At 47.8% G+C, this 21,475-nt stretch overlaps 1 protein-coding gene across 2 annotated transcripts in view; it reads left to right on the plus strand.

Moving 5' to 3' along the window:
• SFXN5 (sideroflexin 5) overlaps positions 1 to 21,475 on the plus strand; it is an 83,785-nt gene that overhangs the window by 49,592 nt on the left and 12,718 nt on the right. For both annotated transcript variants that reach the window (XM_082760252.1, XM_082760251.1), the window contains exons 10-13: positions 1,618 to 1,708; positions 5,898 to 6,013; positions 7,959 to 8,044; positions 16,401 to 16,518. In XM_082760252.1, coding sequence (XP_082616378.1) covers positions 1,618 to 1,708; positions 5,898 to 6,013; positions 7,959 to 8,044; positions 16,401 to 16,518 — 411 coding nt within the window. The remainder of the gene's footprint in view (positions 1 to 1,617; positions 1,709 to 5,897; positions 6,014 to 7,958; positions 8,045 to 16,400; positions 16,519 to 21,475) is intronic.

The raw sequence follows: 21,475 nt of genomic DNA on the forward strand, positions 1-21,475 counted from the left end.
GCTGTTTCCAGAGCTGCTGCTCTTCCACTCCCCGTTCGAATCCTTCCATCGAACCCACAAGCAGAGGCTGGAAACCCAAGGAAATTTGGGATCCACACAGATTAGCTGTCTCCGGGCTATAAATACCCGAATCCACGGGGCAGCACCAGTGACGCCAGCTGAGAGCTGTTGTAGCTTTGCTTTTCCAAGCACGTTTTTTGGGCTGGTGTCTGGAAGCGTTCAGATTCTGCAAATCTCCCAGTACTCGGGAAATGTAAGAAAATAGCATTCGGTCAGTTTTGAGTGGGAAGAAGAAGGAGACAAAACCCTTATTCGTGCCGGGAATAAGAAGAAACACCGCGGGGATGCTCCTCTCTTGGGATCAGCCAACGTGGCCGAGGACGGGAGGAAAGGATCCCTTTGGGGTCTTGGTGGAGGCCTTGCGGGGTTCTGGAAATGCTCCATGGGTGCTGAAAACCAGAAATGTGCTTATGCAGGGCTTGCCCAGCAGTTGTGCTTCTCCACATCTTCCTCGCAGCCTACAAAGAGACGAGATGCGCTGCGGATGCATGTATAATGTAGCAGCTTGCAAAATATGTTCTCCCATGCTTGGCTTTTTTTTTTTTTTTAAAAAAAAAAAAAAAAAAAAGCCCCCAAATCACTATTTGCTGGCAGGTTTTTGGCTTTGGCTGATTTTTTTTTTTTTTTTTTTTGAGTTTTTGCTGCATTTTTGGCTGAAAACGTTTTGGCCAGGCACTGCGAGCAACTTCCATTTTCGGCCGAAAATTCCCACACTCGGGGGCCGTTGGGTTTCGGTTTTGTTTTTCGGCTGAGAGAGAATAAATATTGAGGGTGGGGGGAGTGATCTGAAGGCAGAATAGGTTCCTCGCGAGTAGGTCGGTTTAGTTAATGACCCCGTTTCTGGGGCTGGTTTAATGAATAACCCCATTTCTGCTGGAAGCAAACGCTGGTGGAGGTTCTCCAATTATCGCCGATGCCCAACGGCAGGGCTGCGAAGGCAGGGAGTCTCCTCCGCGCTGCCTGCAGCACGTCTGCTGTGCCTTGCATCCCCGCAAAACCATAGAAATCTGCATTATTCAAGCGCTGGAGGAGGCAACAAAAAAAAGATCTGCGGTTACAATGAGCTGCCTCCCTTCTCTTGCCTCTTCATAGCTCCGTTATGGCCCAAATGCTCGCGTTGGAGGGAGGTGCGGGGGTTTTTCGTGGCCCCACAAAGAGGGATGAGTTGAGTTGGGGCAACCACCACCAGGGATGTGCATTTTTTTGGGGTTAGGACCCCCCAGCCCCAGCGATTTTGTGCTAGGAGGGAAAGCCAGCAAGGAGCAGCTGGGAAAACGCTGCAGGAAGGGGTAAAAACGCAGCGAGGGGCATTCCCCTAAGGGCGTCGCAGGGGGTTGTAGCCTGATTTTTGGCTGGAAATGGCTTAAATTCCATCAAGGGTTGAGCCCAAAGCAACAAAAACCTGTGGCACCAGGGGTTTAGTCCTCAAGAGGAGCATGGAGAGAGACCCCAATGTGTCACTGCAAAGGGTGCTTGTGTTGTCTGCGAGTTGTGGCTTCTGTCCCGTTCCTGTTGGCTAAATGTTGCCCTTTCTCTGTGTTTTTTTTCTCTTCAAAGGTGGGCCTTAATGTTCTGGTGCAGAGAGCGAACAAGTTTACCCCTGCCACGCGTCTCTTGATCCAGAGGTTTGTGCCATTCCCTGCTGTCGGTAAGAAATGCTGCCTTTTTTCTGTATTCACCTCGCCCTACGCCAGCACAAAGCACCAAAACATGTCCTGGGCTCCTGCCTCTCCGCTGTGCCCTCGTGGGGATGGCCGGGATGCTGCTGAGCCACAGGAAAACTCAGCCCAGAGGCAGTGTGGCAGCTTGGAAAGCCCCATCTGGCTGCACTTTCCTCTTCCAGGCAGCTGAAATAACCACCATGGGCTTTTTAAAATTATTTTTCCCGCAGAAATGGAGTGAAATGCTCCTGCTCTGAATGCACGGATTTCTAAGACCCACTGATTTAAACAAAAAAGACTCATGTGCATGGAGAATTCGGGCTGCTGCGGGCTTGTTAGGGCACAAAATAATGTTCTGTGGTTTGTCAGGGGACTGCCAATGTCTGGGGACATGTGGGGGACTCAGGCTTTGCTAAATCCAGTGGCTGCAGCATTCAGCAAATTGTGAGTTGGTTTCGTTGGGAAGAAATCTTCAGTGGTGTCAGGGTTATTTTACATCTATATCTACATATTTTTATATAGATATAAAATATTAATATATATATTAAAATATATCTTATATATATATACATAAAAAAAGACAGTGCAAACACATTTTTATCCATGCACAGAGGAAACCAGTTGCCCAAGGGTTTTGCTCCCGGGTGCAGGTCCCTTCTCAAACTCCTTAATCCAAAACTTCCCTTTGAGCTTTTCCCTTTGCAGTCCAAGTTCTCAGAGCTTCTTCCAAGCGTGACCGAGTCGCCTCCTCTGGTCCTTCTGCTCCTTTTTTTGCCCAGAGCTCGTTGCTCTGCCCCTCCTGCCTGCAGTTCCCAGGTTTTGGGCCTTTTTTTCCTCTTTTCCTACCAGAAAACCAGCTGCTTGCCCTTCGTGCAGAGCAGGAACAACAGGGATTAGGGTCTCAGTTGCATTTCTGAGCACTCAGCTTTAACACAGGGCATCTGGGGATGTTGCTGTTGCTTCCCCGGAGCCTATTTTCAGAGCTTTTCAGCTTCCTTTTGCTTTTTGGAGCCAGGAGGGCACTGGAGGTGAGCACCAGCCCCGAGAGGCTGCTCAGGGGCTGGGTTGGAGGCAGAGATGCACGCGGGAAGCCTTCACCTCCGGGCTCTTCTGTTTGTGTCCCAAGGTGTCGGGAGCAGGAGGTTATGCCTTTGTCAGCATTGATTGAGGGCCCGTAATTAATTTGTTTAGCCTGTAATTAATTCTCCCGTTCTTCTTTTATTTGTGTACTGTCATGCTTCATTATGTGCCAGGACATCAGGAATCCTCCTACTAATTGCTGTTTTGCGGCTCCGAAAGCTGCAAGTCGCTGCTTTGCAGACCTGGACAAACTGTTTAATTAAGGATGTGCCTTCCCCTTGCTTCTGGGCTGCCAGCCCTCAGCAGAAGGGCAGGATTTAACATTTTCTACGCGAAAAGCCAGGAGCTGGTGCTAGCCTCTTGCTCCACCACCGTGCACAGCATCGAGCAGATTCCCCTTGCATCTTCCTTCCTCCCTCTCCCCATCCCACTGACCTGGGCTGAGATGTTCTTGGCAGCGTGTCCATCTCCTCAGCACCCTGAAACTGCTGTTCTCACCCAGCAAACCAAGCAGAAATGCTGCCTACAGGATATATTTAACAAACCTGCACACGGGGCAGCCCGTGGAGGTGGCCAAAGCTCCGTTTGTGCAGCTGGGTTGGCACAAAAGGCTTCGCGCTCGCTGTCAGCCACCCCAGCACATCATCTCTTCACCAGGAGGATTTTTGGGGTAAGGGGGCCCAAATCTGGAGGAATTTCACCAGGAAGGAGCATTGTGGCGGTGTGTTCTGGAGCCTGGCTGCTCCCAGGGCTGAGCAAGCAGGAGCTGGAACCTTTTTCAGGCTCCAAAACCCCCCAAAGGTACCCAAAACCCCCAAAGTTGCTTCCCAGGCCTTCTCCAGAGGAGGTTACAGCTGGTGGAACGATGCCCCTCGGAGGGAAGGGAGGTGAGGAGGAGGATGGTTTTCTTCTCCCAGGAAACACTTCTGTGGTTCGGTTATTTTTTATTTTTGTTCTGTTTTAAATGGGGTTAAATCTGTGAAATGTGTTGCTGAGGCTGTGCACATGGCCATGTCTGAGCCCCCTGGTTTAGAAATCCATACAGAGAGAGTTCAGCAGTGGATTGCTTTGTACCCAAATCCAGTTTCAAGTAAGTGCTTTCCCAAGAGTAGTTTCTATGCTTTTACCATTTTTTTTTCCCCAAATTCTGAAAATCAAATTGTCTATGCGTGTATTTGTGCATTTCCCATTTCCCTTTGTGTCTGACACCTTCAGAGAGCTGAAGTTTACCTGCAGCAGGATTTCTGCTTTCTGTGTGTGTGTTACTGAAGCAAACCAGGGCTTGTCTCAGACAAACATGCTGGAATCGGGTCTTGAGTTTGGGATGCGGACGACGAAGCCCTAGATATAAAGATTCAGAGACACATTTTGGCGTCTGGTGAGCATCACCAGATGTTTTGGGTCTGGAAACATCACCCCGAACCTCACAACCTGCGTGGCACAGAGCATCGCTGCTGGCACGGTTTGGCTGCCAGCTACAAGTCCAGAGCATGGCAGTGTTTTAAAAAAAAAAAAAAAAAAAAAAAGAAAAAAAAGGGACTAAACTTGCTTTAATGAAATGCTTGTTTTGTTTTTTTATCACAGGGAGTTTGATAGATGGGAAGAGTGGTCCAGTAGTTAGAATATTAAAGAGAGAGACAGAGTGTGCGTGTGTGTATGTTCCTCTTATTCTGGAGTGTAAGGAGCATTTGTCACCACAAATCATCCTTGATTGCAGGGAGCTGCGTTCATATAGGGCTCACCCACCCACCACCCGCAAAAAATTAGACATTTGTTATATGACATGAATTGAGATTAATTAGCGAATATTAACCCGTCAAGCAGCACAGAAGCACATTTTTGGAAGCAGCGGTACCGCAGCAACAGTGGGCTTGCAGTAGTTCTGGGTGGAAAAACAAAACGTGTTGGGGATGGGGGGGGGGGTTGCTGGAAAATGCCAGTTTTTATCAGAAACAAAAGTTTTGCAGGAACGAGCAGCTCCTCTTCGGAAAATTTTAAGAATTTCCTGCAGGGACTTGGAGACCTGTGTGAGGATCCTGGAGGAGAGCTGCTCCCGGGGAGGATGTTTGTGAAGCACGAGCCCCACACGGAGCTCTAGGAGCAGGATTTGGGGTGATTCTGAGAAGGCAGCAGTGCAAAAAGCTGGGAAAAGGGAGATTTTAGGGGAAGGGAACCAGATCTGTCCCCACCTGAGCCTCAGGTGCGGGGTTGTGATTTCTCAGCAGCCAGCTCGATGGCTCCAAAAGAGGCGGCGATGTCCTTCCTCCCCTCCCAAAGGGGAATTATCCCCTTTTTTTGCCAGGTGACTGCACTGCATCAGCCCTGAAGTGCCCATTGGGGGTTCTCAGAGCCCGTCCACAGCAGACAGCGGGGCTGGGGGAATCGGGGATGCTGCAGGGGAACTCAGCCAGGGCCCCCCTGGGAGCATCACGAGGTTTGGGTTTGGGCTGCCCTCACCCCATGGAGTTACAGCGGCTGAAGTGAGCTTGGGCAGCCCGCACGGGGCTTTTGTCCCTGTTAGGAAAGGTGGTGTTAAGCAAACAACCACAGCTCCAGCTCTGGAGTAAGTCCACAGAGCCACTTTGCCCCTAAAACATGGAAGATGAGGGCAGACAGGCAGCAGAAGCACTCTTAACAGGGTACGGATCCCTAAAAGCAACCCAACCTTGTCTCTTTTGATTCAAAGAAAATTTCTGCCCTCCTGAGAGCTCAGACCTAAGCTGTCCTTTGTAGCTCAGTGGAATCCCTTGCCATTTATTTCCATCACACCTGCTAAATTCATTATTTCAGAAGAGTTTGCCCACTTTCTTTGCCCGCAGACCTGGTTTGGCCTGGTAGATCAAAACATCAGGCGGAGAAGTGCTGCTATTTCTTTGTGTCAACGTGTTTCTGATCGTGGCGAATAAAAGGAGATGATTATTATGCACGCTTCAGAATCACATCTCACTCTCAGTACCAGAGTGAGTCCTTAACTTTAAGAAACTTCTTGGCAGACGGATGAAATCAAAGCTGAAGGGATGTCGTGGAGAACAGAAGCTTGCCATTTGGTATTGACCAGGGCTGCACTGCTAATCATCATGCTTTTCTCATCCTCAGCTAGTGCCAATATCTGCAATGTTGTCCTGATGAGGCACACGGAGCTGGAGGAAGGAATCGATGTCCTGGACAGCAACGGAAACATCGTTGGGTCTTCCAGAATCGCTGCAAAACACGTAGGTACCTGTGGTGCACCTGGGGAACGCTTACACGAGCACCTACACAGCTCCCACAGCTGTAGGAGCTGATGGCTTGAAAGAGCTGGAAATAGGTGAGCTGTATGTATCACGCACGAAGAATTAAGCAGCAGAATTTAGTGCCTCTGTGTAGCCACGCGTGCAGCAGGGTAGCCCCAGAGCTGAGCGTGCTGGTGGGCACGAGCGTGGTGGCTGGTGTCCTGCTTTGAGAGGGAGCAGGCTGACATCAGGAAGATCCTCTGCCACCCCGCTGCATTCACAGCCTTCGCATTTCTTTGTGGAAACTTGTAAGCGGTTCATGTCGAACGCGAAGCAAAGATAACTTACACCTTTTTCTAAATGAGGAAGACTTCATTTTCGAGCTGAGGAGCTGTTTAACCCTTGCCATGGTAAAGCTGCGCTAACGACTGCCAACCCGAGCTCTGTGAGGGTAGCCAGATGTTTTTATCCTCGTGCTAACACCTGGTTTGTTTTCCCCTGTAACCTTCTCCGCTCCGCCATCTGCTTGCAATTATTCCCCTTTTCTTCCCTCCTTACATAGTTTTGTCTTCTGAGCATCATCTGATTGTCTGAGGCATGTTGTTTCCAAGTGGGCTTTAATCTGAAATGTAAAGCATGTACAGAAGCACACGCCCAGGCAGAGGAGTTAATAATATAATGCTTGGCATTTCTCTCGCTCCTTCTGTCCAAGGCTCTTAAGGCACTTCATAGACAGCAATTAATGTACAGATTTACAGTCTTCAGCGAGAAATGGGAGATCTCTAATATTTCTCCATATTGATGTTTAACAGGGAGCTTAAAACAATCTGTTGAAGGGCTCAGAGATACTTGTTGGAGCCAGTTTTCCTCACTTAACATCGCTGGCTTCAAGACCCCGCTTCCCCTCTCCATCCTAATGGTCTAGGGGAAGACAGACAACACGGAACATAAGTATTAAAACTGAAGGGACTGATTTAAGTGGAGTTCAGGCATCAGACTTGTGAGGACTTTTGCTCAGATGTCATCTTGTCCTGACGCATCTTCCTGAGTCGCACAGCGCTGGGTTCTGTAGTGTAAAATTTGGCAGATCCTTGGCGTTAGATCTGTGCCTCTCCAAAACCTCCTCTTCCTTTGGAAGGATTGGGTGCTCCCAAGCCTGGTCGGATGTGTACGTTTCAGCTTTCCCATCCCAAACCTGTGGTAACCTCTGCCCAAGGCTGGCAAAGCCCCACGCACGGGCGCAGTGCTTGGGGCATCCCAAGGGGATGCTGCCAAAAGTGGTTGGAAGAGGTAAGTGAAGGAGGCACAGTGATGTTTATACGCTTTCTAGAGCCCTGATGATGATGTTTAGGTGGTTTATAAGTGTCACGCTGCCAGGCTGTTCTGTTTGGTGCTTTCTGGTGAATCTTGCCAGGCAGAAAGCACCCAGAGAGGGACAGCGATAGCTCTGCAGTTGGGCATCCTCCTGCAAAAGGGAGCCCAGCTTGTTACGGTGCTTTTCAGTAAACCACTGCAGGTTAAGGTAGAGAAACTAGTCTCAGATCAAACAATTAGGTACTACATTGAAATTGAAACTCATTTAAAGGAGAAGAGATTGAGGCTGCTGCTTAACCTGTGCTGAGATATTTCTCCTTGCAGCATCTGCCAGGCAGCACCAACATCTTCATGTGGGAATACCACAAGGTGGCTGAGCGCTTTTGGTCCCATAAAGTAACATCAGAGAAACTATTAGGTGCACGGCCCTACTCCCTGCATTCATCTCTCTGTTTCTTCCACTGGATTTATAACCACCCATCATTCGTAGCAACAGAGCAAAAATCAGTTCTGTACAGAGCTGACAGCAGAGTTGAAGATGGGTGTTGATACATTTGTTCACATACACAACACAAGAAAATGGGATTGGTTTTAAATGTCTTGGGTCTGTTTGTTTGTTTTTCTTTTCCAGGCACTGCTAGAAACGGCCCTGACAAGAGTGGTCCTGCCGATGCCTATACTGGTTCTACCTCCAATTATTATGTCCATACTGGAAAAGTAAGTGGTGGGTACTCTGTAGGGGGGTGTTTTTCAAGGGGAAGGGAGAAAAGATCCTCAGCAAGTATTATAATATGATATTTCTTAGAATTTGTTCATCACAGACATTTTTGGGCTTATTCAGCTGTTCATGTTCCAGCATTTTTGGCCATTGTAGGCTGGTAAAGTGTTACATTGATGTGGTTATTTTAAATCATCTTTCTGAGCCTCCAGCAGTTTGCATAACTGTGTTGTGTGGGGCAGCATGAGCCCAGACTCTCTGAATTCAGTGGGAAAGGGTTCAGAAGCTCTCGGTCCTGTGTGCAGCAAACACTGGGGCTGCCACGTGGGGTCAGAGGAAAGGTGCTCAGGCAGCGCTGGGGACCAAGTGCTGCGTCCTGGCCACTGCGGGGCTCGTTTATGCCTTGTCTGAACTCACTTCTGCTCTCTTGCAATAACCCTCTGAGGCCTGGAGGCATTGCAGGGTAAAAAAAAAATCATTTTGTTTGCTTTAAACTCATCTTTGATCAAGCTTCTTCCTTCACCTCACGTTGCAGGGGACTGCAAATACAAGGTTTCTATTCACCACCTCCATTTCATTCATGACCACAGGACCTCTGCTGGGTTTCCCTCCCTCCCTCCTGCCTGTCTCCAGCCCTGGCTAACTCCAGGAGGTGCCAGAGCAGAGAGGCAGAGCTCAACCCATCACAGCTTTCTGCAGAAATTTGCTTTCCCATCCCTGTTTAGGACGGAATCTCTCCTGCTCGATGTCGCCACGGAGCACCGGTGCTAGGAGCGTGGGTAGGGTTATTATTTCCAACCTAACCATCTCCTCTCACGTTTCTTACTAACAAAAAGCCCCACCAACCTGCCCTGACCTTTGGATGTTCTCCCCACCTTGCTTCCCAACACCTCCGCTTTTAATTCTGCCCAGAGATGTTCAGAGCCCAGCTGTTTTGTCCTTTGGGGCTCCTCTTTAGGATCTGCCTTCCTGTCCCATCCCATCCCATCCCATGGAGGCTCATGGCCCGTGCTGGGGTGGGGATCACCTTGCCTTGGTTTGGAGACTGATTGAAAGATGGGAGTGCTAAAGGGCTTGCTGCCTTTGTCCCGACAGCCAAGCTGGAAGCACTCTTTAAACAAATTTGTTGATAATGGCTGCTCTAAAGCACTCCACTGACAAAGTAAATAGCAATTAGCACGATTAGGGATTGACCCATAGCTTTGGTTAGCCTTGTGTGCCCTTGTAGAAACACCCCTGGGCAATTTTCTCTCCTTAACGGAAGGCTGGGTCCGCTTCTGTAAATCCTGAGTTTGATTTTTAGCACCCAGATTTTAAAAGATTTTTATTGTCTGCACCCCTGCAGCACTCAGAGGCTCACACCAGGATCAGTCCTTCCCGTGACCTGGGTGTGGGGAGAAAGACAGCAACAAAAACTCTGTTTTGGAAACTCTGAAATGAGTTTTCAGCCCTTCCTGGCCAACGCATTCTGTTTTTTTTCCTCTTTTTTTCCTCTTTTTCCCAAGGGACCGTGGTGGCTCCCTGCAGCAGGGCACAGTCTTGTAGCTGGAGACCCTCAGGGACCGGGTGCAGATTCCAGCCCTGCTGATTTTTGTGCAGAGCGTTTGATTTCCTCTTCGTACTCCTCCTTAACACAAGCTGCATCCGTGCTGCAGCCTTTCCTGCTCCCACACCCTGCGTCACCCACACGTATCAGTGCAGCCTGCGATCCCCCAGCCTGTGATCTACCCACAGGATCCACTGGGGACCTGCTCACGAGTGACCATGCCTTTCTTGGGGCTTGTGCAAGTCATGCGCAAGAGCAGGGGCTGTCGCTTCTCTTCCTACCTCAGTGTGTGCACAGCTGCCCTACTCCAAATTCAGATGCCTGATTCCAGCTTTTATAAAAGGACAAACTTCTCTCCCTGCCATTCATGGATCTCTGCTGCTCCATTTACCATGAACAGACAAAAATCTTTATGTGCAAAGCCTCAAAATTTCATAGAAACTCGGTCAAAGAATGATCATCTCCAACAGGAGACATCAAGGACCATCACGGACCACAACCTTAAATAAAATTAATAGCAGGACTTGCTTTGCTCTCGGGCATCATCACCTCCTGCACTGACACCGTGTGGGTTACCAAAGGCACCTGTGCTTTGGGCAAGACTTACTGAAACTGAGATTATCTGTCAAGCTAAAATGTGATTATCTATATTATTATAAATGAGATTATCTGTCAAGCTAAAATGTGGACCTAAATGAGGTTCTCTTCCAAAAGTCGTCGTTTTATCTGATGGATTTCATCCAGGTGTGCAAGAGGATGGCTTCCTTCTCACCGCCCCTGAATGATATAAGATGTGTGGGCACTGATTTTTGCCTAAATTCTACGCAGAGCTTTGTGCCTACGGTTTTATTTCCCTTTATATGTCTTTGGATTCCTGGAAGTGTGAGTGAGAAACAACAGGGAGAGGGATTGGGGTGTAGATTGGCCACGCAGAGGTTGTGGGGTGTGAAAGCATCCACCTGGCATGGAAGGTGTCCCTTCCCATGTCCAAGGGGTTTGCAGTCCAGGCGTTGATTCTCAGATCTTTTAAATGAAATCAGAGGTGAAACCTCATGCTGGAAAAAAAAAAAAAAAAAAGGAGCATTTGGTGAAAAGTTTAACTTTTTTAACGTAGTAAAACTTTAATTAGACTTTTTATTGGGGGTCACGTCCAGGCTTGAATTATCAGTTTATTTACAGAAGTCCTTGTGGTGCCCATAGATGGGAACGACAGGGGTGACCGTGCTGCAGCTGCCTGGGGGTCTCGCACCACCCCAGGAGCAAGCCGCCTTCTCCCAGCAGCAGTTTTTGAATCCAAAGCTGCTCCCTCCTTTTTGTCTCGGCGTTCAGAAAGTTTATTTTAAGTGGCCAGTTCCTGGTCGTCGTCTTTCCACTTGGATCCAGGTCTTTCCTCTCTCTCAGCCATCTCTCCATCTGCATGTTTTAACTCCCCCAGCTGCCTCTCTCGTCTCTTGTGCCATTTTTTTCAGCTCTCTTGGCTTCTCTCATCTCTTTGCCTGCTGTGTATTTTAACTCCCGGGGCCGCCTTCTCTGCTCTCCAAGTAATTCAATGTTACCTCCCACTGCCGAGCGCCGCAGCGCTCCATTCTTTCCCCATGTTTCATGCATTTCCTGCTGCTTGGACGCTCTGTTGAGGCAGCTAACATATAGAATCGATGTTTATTTTGAGACTGCATATGCCACGCGGGGAACACGGTGTCAGTTATTCTGTGCAGATGTATTCTCGTTTAAGTTTTATAAATAATATCTGTGCTGGCAACTTTAATAGGGAGAAATAGTGGTTTCACGTTGTCTGTAAGATGGAGAAGAGTCATCTGTGGGATCGCAGGTCGGCTGACTTCAGATCAGAAAGGAAAAGTTTGTTAGTACCCCCGTGTCACAGAGATGTGGGGACAACTGCATCTACTGCGTTAAGGTGGATTCCTTGCACTTCAAACGTTTTCCTTTATTCATACGCTTCTGTGAATCCTTTTATGTGATGGGATTTGAGAACCTGCACGGGTTTCTCCCAGAAAGGACCAGTAATGGGGCCATCACCCAAGGCATCTCCCGTGTCAGGCTTCTGACTCCTTGCAGAACTGGAGCCCAGCACGCACAGTCTGTGTGCAGAGCATCCAGATCTGTGCACGTCCAGCCTTGGGTTCCCCTGAGCTCCGTGGTAGGAAAACTGAAATTCGGTGCAATTTGGTTCACGTGCTCAGGACAAGGGATGGACAAGCAGACCGCAGCTCAGCCCACCAGCAACGTCTGCCACGGACACTTTGAGGCAGTGGAGATAGAAGAACGTGAGTCCTTCTCTTCCTTGTCTCCTTATCCTAAAGCCTCTCCTCTACCTCTCAGTACAGGCAACCTCAAAGGGTCTGAAGCATAGAAGATGGCCTGAGGATGGCCTCCAGGAGCTCACGTATGTCAGGCTAGATAAGAGCAGTCCCCAGAGCTGCTGTGCAGAGCTTATGGAGGGGAGATAAAGCTGGAGCTGTTGGGAATGGGCAGAAGAGATGTGTCCCTGAAAGAGGAACGCTTCTACACCTCCTTCACCACCACATCACCCTGATCTTGAGGCTTGCAGAGCTGCTAGCACCACAGCATCCTCACATGGCAGCTGTCAGGGCTGTTTTCCTCTAAATCTCATCAAATTAGGGCCGTTCCCAGGCTGGATCAATTTGCAGAGCTGCTCAGGCATAGCTAAGCCAGACTAAAGTGGGAAAAATGGATTGTCTTCAGGGATATTTGGTGCTTGGACCATGGCTCGCTGGTGGGGGCTTTCTTAGCCTTAAACCACGTTTTTCACTGCAGAAATGAGAGTGAAGTAGGATGTCCTGGACCTCGTGCTCATGGCCTTTTGCTGGAGATATCACCCTTTAGATCTGTGTGCAGAAGGTTTCCTACAGGTGCTCTTCTTCCTCTTTCAAGTGCAAAGTCTCTCCATCCAGCTAAACCCTCGGTGAAGTTTGTTTGAACCAAACAGCTGCCAGCAGTGACACCTTAAACTGCCGTGGCTGTTTCCAAAGTAAACATTGAAACTGCTCCTTTAATTATGTCAATCAAGCAAAAAAAAAAAAAATAAAAATCCCCCAACATCTCTCCCTTTGCATCTGCTGTATCCCCTGGAGCAGGCTCCGAGTCCCTAGCTGGAGCAGGAGATGCTCTTGAGCGTGGACAAAGCCCTGGTGGCCCGGAGTGGCAGGCAGAGCCCTGGGTTGTTAGAGGAGCCCTATTTTCCTGAAATGACCCCAAACGAGTGAGAAAAGCTCAAACACCCTCTGCAGAGAGCAGCAAAGGTCTCTCTGAAGCACGACGTGGCACGGTGCCGGCTCCGGCAGGTTCTGAGCACAGCAGGGATTTGGGGTGCACCGCCTGGGCTGGGACAGTCCCCCCAAATTTTGTGGTGCTGTCAGATGGGTCACTGAGCCTCGGATGTTTCGGGATACCCAGAGCCTCAGCCTCCTGTGCTTTTCTTACCCCGCCGGCATCCTCGGCGTCTTGCAGTGTATGCATTAGCTCTGAACCTGTTTATACCAAACACTACAGCAACCCCACAGAATCTGTCAGCTGGGAGACTTTGGTTAACTCCTGTCATATTTAGTTTAGCATCTGACACCTCCTTCTAGACAAATACAGCTCTGGTTCACTGAACCTGATAACTCCTTTTTAGTACAGCGACTGACTTCCATATGGAATAAATTACAGTACCTCTTGAAAAACGCCAGAGGCAGCTGCCAAATTATGCAAAATTTAAACCACTAATGAACAATGTGATGAAAGTTGAATGAAGGTGTATTTACAAGAGCTACAACACACTGTCTCTGCGGAGCAGATGTACTGTCTGTACAAGCATGCGTGTGTCTGGGTCTGTACCTACGTACACGCACGCTCATGCATATTGAAGTTACCCGTGAGGGCTTGCTGGTTTCGGTACCTCTGTTCACACTGAGTGCTACCTGGGATCAGTAAGCCAGAAGCTCCCCGGTACGTTGCTGCCTTTTTTCTGTCCACCAGGCGAATTTTACGGAAGGAAATTGCAGAAAGAAGAAGCGTTTGAGGGCTCGGAAGGGGGTTAAAGAAACAAATCTTTTTAAAAAAAAGGAGAAGAGAGAGGCGTGGAGAGAAGTTATCGCAAAAATAGACCTCCTGTTTTCATCCAAAGGCAAGTGCATAAACAAATTGGCTTCTAAAGCAGGAACAATAGATCCTATTACTGTGTCTCTGCAGATTTCCAACCTGACACCTTCTCTTGGTGCAGACTTCAGGCTCTTGGTGTTTCATCCGAGTGCCAAGGTTTGGTTCAGCAGAGCCTTGCCAACCCCGTCCCGCGTACAGGGCAGCACGTAAAGCTGCTGGTCTTGTCCAAGAACAGCTTCGTGTGCTTTTGCACCACGAAGGCAATATTCATTCTTGTAAATATATATAATATTCACCCTTGTGAATATAGCAATCAGCTAAAGGAGATGCCAGGGGCAAAAGCGGGCTGTCAGGAGGATCTAAAGGTCCAGAGCTTCATGCTCTAGGCAGAGCACACAGGACAACGCTGTAAAATAATTCCCTGAACAAATGAGTATTAATTTTATTGATTTTTAATCTGCTATAATACTCTGCAATGCAACCATCAGGAAACATCAATCACTTCTTGGGGGGAAGGTTGAAAAGAGGGGGCTCTGATTGCATTTGGCAGCTACCAAAACGCAGCAAGCAATAATTTAGCTTAATATCCTTCTGAGATCTGTGTCGAGAGCAACGATCCTAGGGACGGAAGAAAAGTGACCTCCCAACTAATTATGAGTCATTTATTCTGAACTACGCGAATTTTAGAATCCGAATCCCAATTAAGACATTACACTACATGTGTTAATTAGTCCCCTCTCCTTTTTAAATCAAGCCATAACTCGTCTTAATTAGGAGGTTAGCCATTGTAATTTGAACTGGCCTGGGTCTGAAGCACTTTTGGAAATCACACCTGGGGGCTGTGCTGGGGATCACTTTAAATTGGTTGAGTTTTTACTTGGGTGATTATAAGGTCCCCAACAGGGCAGTAATTAAAGAGGGTGCAGCTTCCAAACCGAGGTGTCAGGGTGGCACAAGCAGTGATGTCTTGCTTCTAAACTGCTCTCCGGGGAGGCTTGGAGGAGGCTGGTTTTAGGATTTTCTCTCTTGGATCACGGCAGCTTTAGCAGAAGAACAAATCGTGTCCAGCAGTTGTCCGTCTGCGTCCCAGGGACTCGTTATCACAACTCATTGCTGCCAATTCCCAAAATGTCTCATTTACAGAACCGTAGCTGGTGAATGCAGGTAGAGCATGGAGCAAGGGAGGGAGCGGGTACCTCCCCGGCTCACACAAACACTTGTGGACTTCAGCAGGAGGCTTTTGGTTTAGATCATGTTCTATTCAAAGCCAAGTAGCCAAGTACTGGAGAAGAGAAGCCTGGCTTTCACAAATCAATAGGATTGATTGTCTCATTAGCTTATTAGGGAGCAGTTGAGACATTGGAGGAGTTACATCAGATCTTGTTTTCCTTCCCCATTTTCCCCAAGCCCTTTTACGACGAAGACAGCTTTCAGCAAGCGTTGCTAGCAAAGGGCACGGAGTCTGAGTGTTCAGACACACAGACAACCTACGGCAGGGTAACAAGTTCCCACACATCAGCTGCTCCGTTAGAATTCGTCAGGTGCGTGCCTGCAGGAATCTGGTATCCTGCATGGGCTGCAGGCACAGGCTGCACAGCGAGATGCACCTGCAAGGAAATGTTTGTGTGTGTGTGTGTGTGTGTGCCAGACAGCTCGGATCCCAGGCTAGCAGCATGTCCTGGTGTGGGAAGGGCTGTTTGCTTTGATTTTGTGTTCTCATCCCAGTGGAAGGGCGTTAACTAGCAGATTTCTGCCCACATTTGATGTCCCTGAGGCATCAGCATCCTCAGGGATGGTCAGAGGAGGTACGGACACTGGGACCAAAGGACTAAGGCGATAGCTGATGACCCAGTGGCAGATCTGGCTGCCCCTCTCCATTCTTAATATGCACTGAATATTCAAGCAGAAATCACCATCTACTTTTCTTATTTCCATTTCCATGGATTGGTAGAAAAAAGTTAATGACGGGTGTCATTTTGGTGCAGAGAGCTTCCGACCAAACCCCTCAATAATTACGTTTTACCCCCTAACGTTTGTAAGCTGTCTGCGGTCCTGTGTCCTGGAATATACTTAAAATGCCATCTTCTATTAACAAGATGCTGTCATTCGGTGTTAATTGCCTCGGAAGGGTCACTTAATGGGTCATTGTCAGAACCTGACCTTGCAGGTAGCTTCACGAGTTTGCTGTTAACAAGGTTTGAACTCAGACACATCCCCTGGGGACAGCCGGTGTTAAAGCATCCTTATCACCCACTCAGAAGTTTCATGTTGAACAGATTAAGGCGTTGTCAAGTTTGCTACTCTCTTACCCCATTAACGAAGCCTTTCTGTGTGGTGCAGCTGACAAAGTTCCCGATGTCTCTCAGGAGCCTGATTTCCTTCTGCTCGCTGACAGCCTTGAAGCAAGCAGCACCTGTGTGTGGCCGGATCACCCCGTGTGCAGTTTACTCACGTGTGATGTGGTTTGAAACGGGGGGAGCATGCGTGAAGTGGTCCTATTTAATATGGGAAAGTAAGAATTTGTGTAACCCCAGCAGGGGCAGAAGCTCGGTGCAGGACTCGGGATCTTTATGGGTGAAGGCCTTCTCCTCAGCTGGGATGACCCATGAGGAGGAATCTGCATCAGTTATGGGGAAGGCTGGTGGGTCTGGTCCATGAAATGGTCTAACAGAGCTTTTCCTTTCCAGGACGTCCCTCCTGAGGTCCCGTCCCCGGATGATTCTCCCCGTGCAAAGCCTTGTGTGCCTCGCGGCCTTCGGCCTGGCCCTCCCCTTGGCCATCAGCCTCTTCCCGCAGATGTCCGAGGTCAGTACCTGTCTGGTCCCTGCAGTGGGATGTCACGGAAAGCCTTACCAGTGCTTGTTTTGCCCTCTGGATAATGGTCTCATGTCTCCAAATCACTTTTGATGAAGTTGGGTGCTGTCCCTTCCACTTGACGAGTCGCTGCCCAGGTGATGGCTGTGTTGGTCCCTCCTGTTAGCGCATGCTACAGCACAGATTAACAGCACGTGGCTTTGCCCCAACTTCTACCAGTTTTTGGGTCATGTGGTGGGATGTACTTTCCAAGAGGAATCCTCATTCCACCCAGCAAACACAGCTCTCAAAGACAAGGGGGTACAATGTGTGCTCCTCCTTTCCATCTGTTGTACCCCTCCACGGGGATCTGCTTCTCCTGTAGGGAGATGTTTGGACTGCAAAGCGATCAAAGCACCAGGGAGCAGTGGGGCAAGCAGGCTGGAGCATTTTGGGGAGTGTATGAGGCTAATTTTATGCATGCTTGGTCTCTGAGATGCACCTCGGGCATCACTGTGTGTGTTTTGTTCCTCTTCCAATGGTTCCAAGTATATCCCATTACACAGAGACATCACTGGGACACAGGTTTCATGTGGATGTGCATACCCAGAGCTTCTTTGAGGGTTCCTGGCTGCTTGTCTTCTAGACTGGCTCCAGGAAAACACAACCTCAGGGGCAAGGCTTCTCCCCACGTTGCAGCCTCCACTACAATCTTGGCGTTTTGGAGTAACGTTTACTCTGAGCCTGGGTGGTTTTCAGGGGAAAAAAATACAAAGCACTTCCCTGGATGGCTACTGCATCTCGTGGGCAGGAAAATGCAAGAGGAGCAGGTAGGATGGGAGGTTTGAAAGGGAAGCCATCAGAGGAAAACTACGCCAAGGAAACAGGCAGAAGGGCTAATGAAATGAAATCACTTGTACCTAAATCGGCTGAGCAAACTGTGAAGGTGTATTTTTTTGTGAGTCACTAATTTTGACTCTTCGGTGTTTGGAGCTTGTAGATTTGCAGAGTATAAAATTGTAGATTTACTGATAGGGTCACTTACAAAGGGGTAAAACCTCTGTCAAACCAAGCAAAGGACTTTCCTAAAGTTCTTTTTGTTTCATGTAGAATGCTCAATCAGGGATGGGTATCGCAGTCTCTATCACAGTCTCTACTAGTTATTTCCCTTTTTTTTTTTTGTCTGGATGGGTTTATCCACAACTTCTAGCCAGGGAATCTTGTTGTACACTTGTCTGCAAGACTGAAAAACGTTACCAATTTTCTGTTGTTCTTCTAGCTGTTTACAGACTGAGATAAAACTGTCCTTTAATTTTCTGTGTTAGAAACAGAGTGTGTCTGAATCTTGGAGTCTCTTGCTAAAAGACATGTTTTCTGCTGCTTTAATGATTCGTGTGGCTCTTTCTTAAACTTTTTCTAATTAGTCAACATCCTATTTGGAGCATTTCCACGAGAACCAGACGTAGTATTCCAGTAAGGAATTGCATTAAGTTCCAGTTACAGGAGCAATGTGATTTGCCTGCTTCTGCTTGGGTTCACACATCCACAGAGCACGTCAGTCGTTTTGGCATGACCTCAACCACGGCTCCTTGTCCATCAGTTATTTGCCAGGATCCCAAGTTCTGCTCAGAGGTTTCGGTTATGAAGGAACGAGAAGTATTTCCAGGCCTAGCACCTGTTTGAGGAATGTGTCTTTTACCCCAAAGGCAGCATTGACGCCGTTCCCCCAAAATGATGTCCCATACATTCATTGCTTCCAGAGGCAGCTTCGTTATTGACCACAGTACAACGCACGTTGACTTCCTTTGCACAGATGGCCATGTGAGCTAAAGGCCTCTGGATCTTGGGCTCTTGATTGTTTACCACTTTCTCAGTCTTTGTGTCATCTCTAACCTTTATCAGCAGTCACTGAGAAGGGAGAAAGCATACACTGATGACGCATGTTTCATAGTATTGGCCAAACCAAACCTTTCTTTCAACACAGACAGGAATCTGACCCTCCAATTCTCTTTCGAAATGTATTCTTAATACATTTTCAGTATTTTTGTAAGCACCATTTAACACCCGATTCTTTCAAATAGTAAGTGCCAGGTAAGGTCAGTGGGAACAAAAGTTTTGGGACCTGTATCTGAGGCATTCAGAGGTCGTTGAGCTCTAAAAATATTCATTGTCATAGTTTCCTTATCTAATAATGAAGCTCTCAAGGTCTTTCTACCTTCTCTATTATAGTCTGAACTTCGTGGGTGACAGATCCTTTATAACGTGTCGTATCTGATATTGCAGCTTGAAAAATTGTGTTGATGCTAACAGCTGAATGAATTCTAGCCCACAAGAAAAATTAAGGTCTCTCTTCCTTCAGAGGATACACAAATTGCAGGCATCAGTCAATACTGAAAACCGTACAGCATCGCTTGAGAATGACCTTCTAAAAGCAGATGAAATGTTATCCGCAGTGTAAACATGAATCAGCGCTGATTAGTAGATCAAACAGAATGACGTGCTCCCTGCCCACGCATCGTGTCAGCGAAGAGACACCATTACAGCTGGTGGTGAGGCTCATCACCCACTGAGGGCTCGTCTTTGCTCAACTGGCGTGAGCTCCACTCGCACAGCTGGACCTCGGACCTCTTGACACCAAGGAGTCAGGTTTATCCGAAGCAGCCCAGGCTGCTCAGCCTCCTAGTTGGCTCTTCATTCATTATAAATGTGTGTAAGGGTGTTCCTCCCATTCATCAGTCTCATTGAGACACCCTCAGCGGCTTTGGGGATGCTCAGGTGAGCAGAGCAAGAGATTTACCTGAATCAATCTTTCAAGGGTCATTTATCCACAATCCTGGAAATGAAATCCAAGCTTCCTTGCAGAGAGTATTTCTCAGAATGTGTGGCTTCTTGGCTACTCATTAATGGTCCATCAGTTCACCAGGTAACGAAGTTAAGTCTTTGAACACTGACCTCTCACTTTTTGTAGGTATATATGTGTGTATGTGTATGTGTGTGTGTTTGCTTTCCCTTATAACTGCAGCAGGTGAAGCAGCCAGGAGCATAACACAGCAGAGATGATGCTGTTGTAATGAGCTCTACCCAGGGAGTAAATTATTAACGACAAGATGTAATAGGCGTGTTCTGTTCCAAAAATATGATTATGGTCTGAGCAGCAACCCTTACAGGAATTGTAAATGAGCCAAATTCTGCCCTTAATCACACATTCACAGTCCTTTTTCTTTAGTCAGAGAGCAAACACAGAAGCTGATGTGTTATTGAGCTCTTGTTGTAGCATGGGAGCTTTTGATCCTCTCTGCAAAAGGGGCTTTTGAGCATGTTTCAAACTTAAGAGTTAGTTTTCAAGCGGAATTGAAGCCGTGTGATATATTTAATAAGTGTCCCATATCAATGCAGCCATTTTATCATGTGTCAGCTAAATGCCCCTTCCCTCTCTTGCCAAATACCTTCTTCTGGAGAGGCAGCCCCTGTGGGTTTGCTGCCACTCGCATCTGGGGAGCAACCTCGGACCAGCATGGTCCTGTCCTGGTTACGTTGGTGACCCAGTTAAATGGCTGGTCTCAACCAGGTCAGATTCTGCTTCCAAGTACCCCAGATGTAGCTGCTTCGCTTCGTCCTGCTTTAAAGTAGCATAAGAGGAATCAAAATTCAGCTCTGCTTGCATACAGAAACATCAGCATCAGCTAAATGAAAATTGTGGAGCTGAGCAGCCTTCACGCCCTGGGAAAAATAATGCATCCAGACTTACTTTCAGGTCTAACCAAGACCTCAAATCTTCCTTCAATTCGTACAGATGGAATCCCCTGTGCTGCCTGCCATGGTGCTCCAGAATTAGAGCTTTTTTTTCTAGGTGTTATGGTTTTTTAAGATCACCTTATAAAAATAAAACCTGAGTGTGAACCATAAAGACAGGTCCTTGAGCTAGAGCACACTTCAGGCACCGAGAACTACACTTTTCATCCCAGCATAGTGTTAACTCCAGTAGCCAAATACATCAATATGCATTAAATAATTCACTTCTGTTAAGTTTGGGAGAAACGTGTAGTTAATGCATTTAGCCCACAACCTCAAACTGCCTCCCATGCCCCCCGGGGAATCTCTTTTCTAGCCGCCTATCCTACAGCATCCCCACTGACAACTCCTACTCAGCTATGCACTGCCAATAGAAACAGCTGTGACAGTTCCAAACTGAAAATGGGACTTGTGCAAATGAAATTCAGTGTAGCAGCAAAAGAAATAACCATGGGGTTGCTCCACCGATTTTCTTCCCTTTGGGCTCTGCTCACCCGGATCATTCCTTTCTCAGCCCCCGAGAGGATGCTCTTGAGCTTCCAGAGGGCTGCAGACCCACAGGAGCTTGCCTTAAATCATGGCCCACGTGTTGGGTCACGCTGCTAAAAGAAGGATAAAGCCAGGTGAGAAATGGAGACGAGGCAAGGGCTGAGAAACCCTTCCACTAGGAAGGGTTATCCACATTTATAATGCACGTGCCCTCGCCAGAGGTTAAGTTTAAAGGGCTGGTTGGGGCTCAACAAGCCATCTTCTGGAATTAGGCTGGTTGCAGCTGAAAGCCTTTTCTTCAAAATAATCTTCCTTTTGGATCTCCAGGACAAGGGGAATAAACAGCCTAAAATCCAAGGCTGAGCTATTGTTTTCCAATCTGTTTTAGCCTTCATCTTGTTGGCAGGCTGCTTTAGAAAAGCAAAAGGTTAATGAGCCAATGTGCAGTGGGATTATTGCAGTAAAGATGACAGTGAACCAGTAATTACTAATTAGATGCAGTTTAACAGGAGGAACAAGTGAAATCTCCTCTTCACCAACTGTCAATAATTAGCAGATTTGGTGAGGTTGAAATGTGTCCACAGTTAAAAGGCTGATTTTTTAATGAAATGGCACTTGACAAAAGAGCTGTATGGAGGTCACAGCCATAGCCCTCGAGACGCTTCCCTATACCATACTTAGGAGGGAA

This window comes from Aythya marila (genome assembly GCF_965140915.1).
Source record: "Aythya marila genome assembly, chromosome: 4".
In the NCBI taxonomy this organism is placed as follows: Eukaryota; Metazoa; Chordata; class Aves; order Anseriformes; family Anatidae; genus Aythya; species Aythya marila.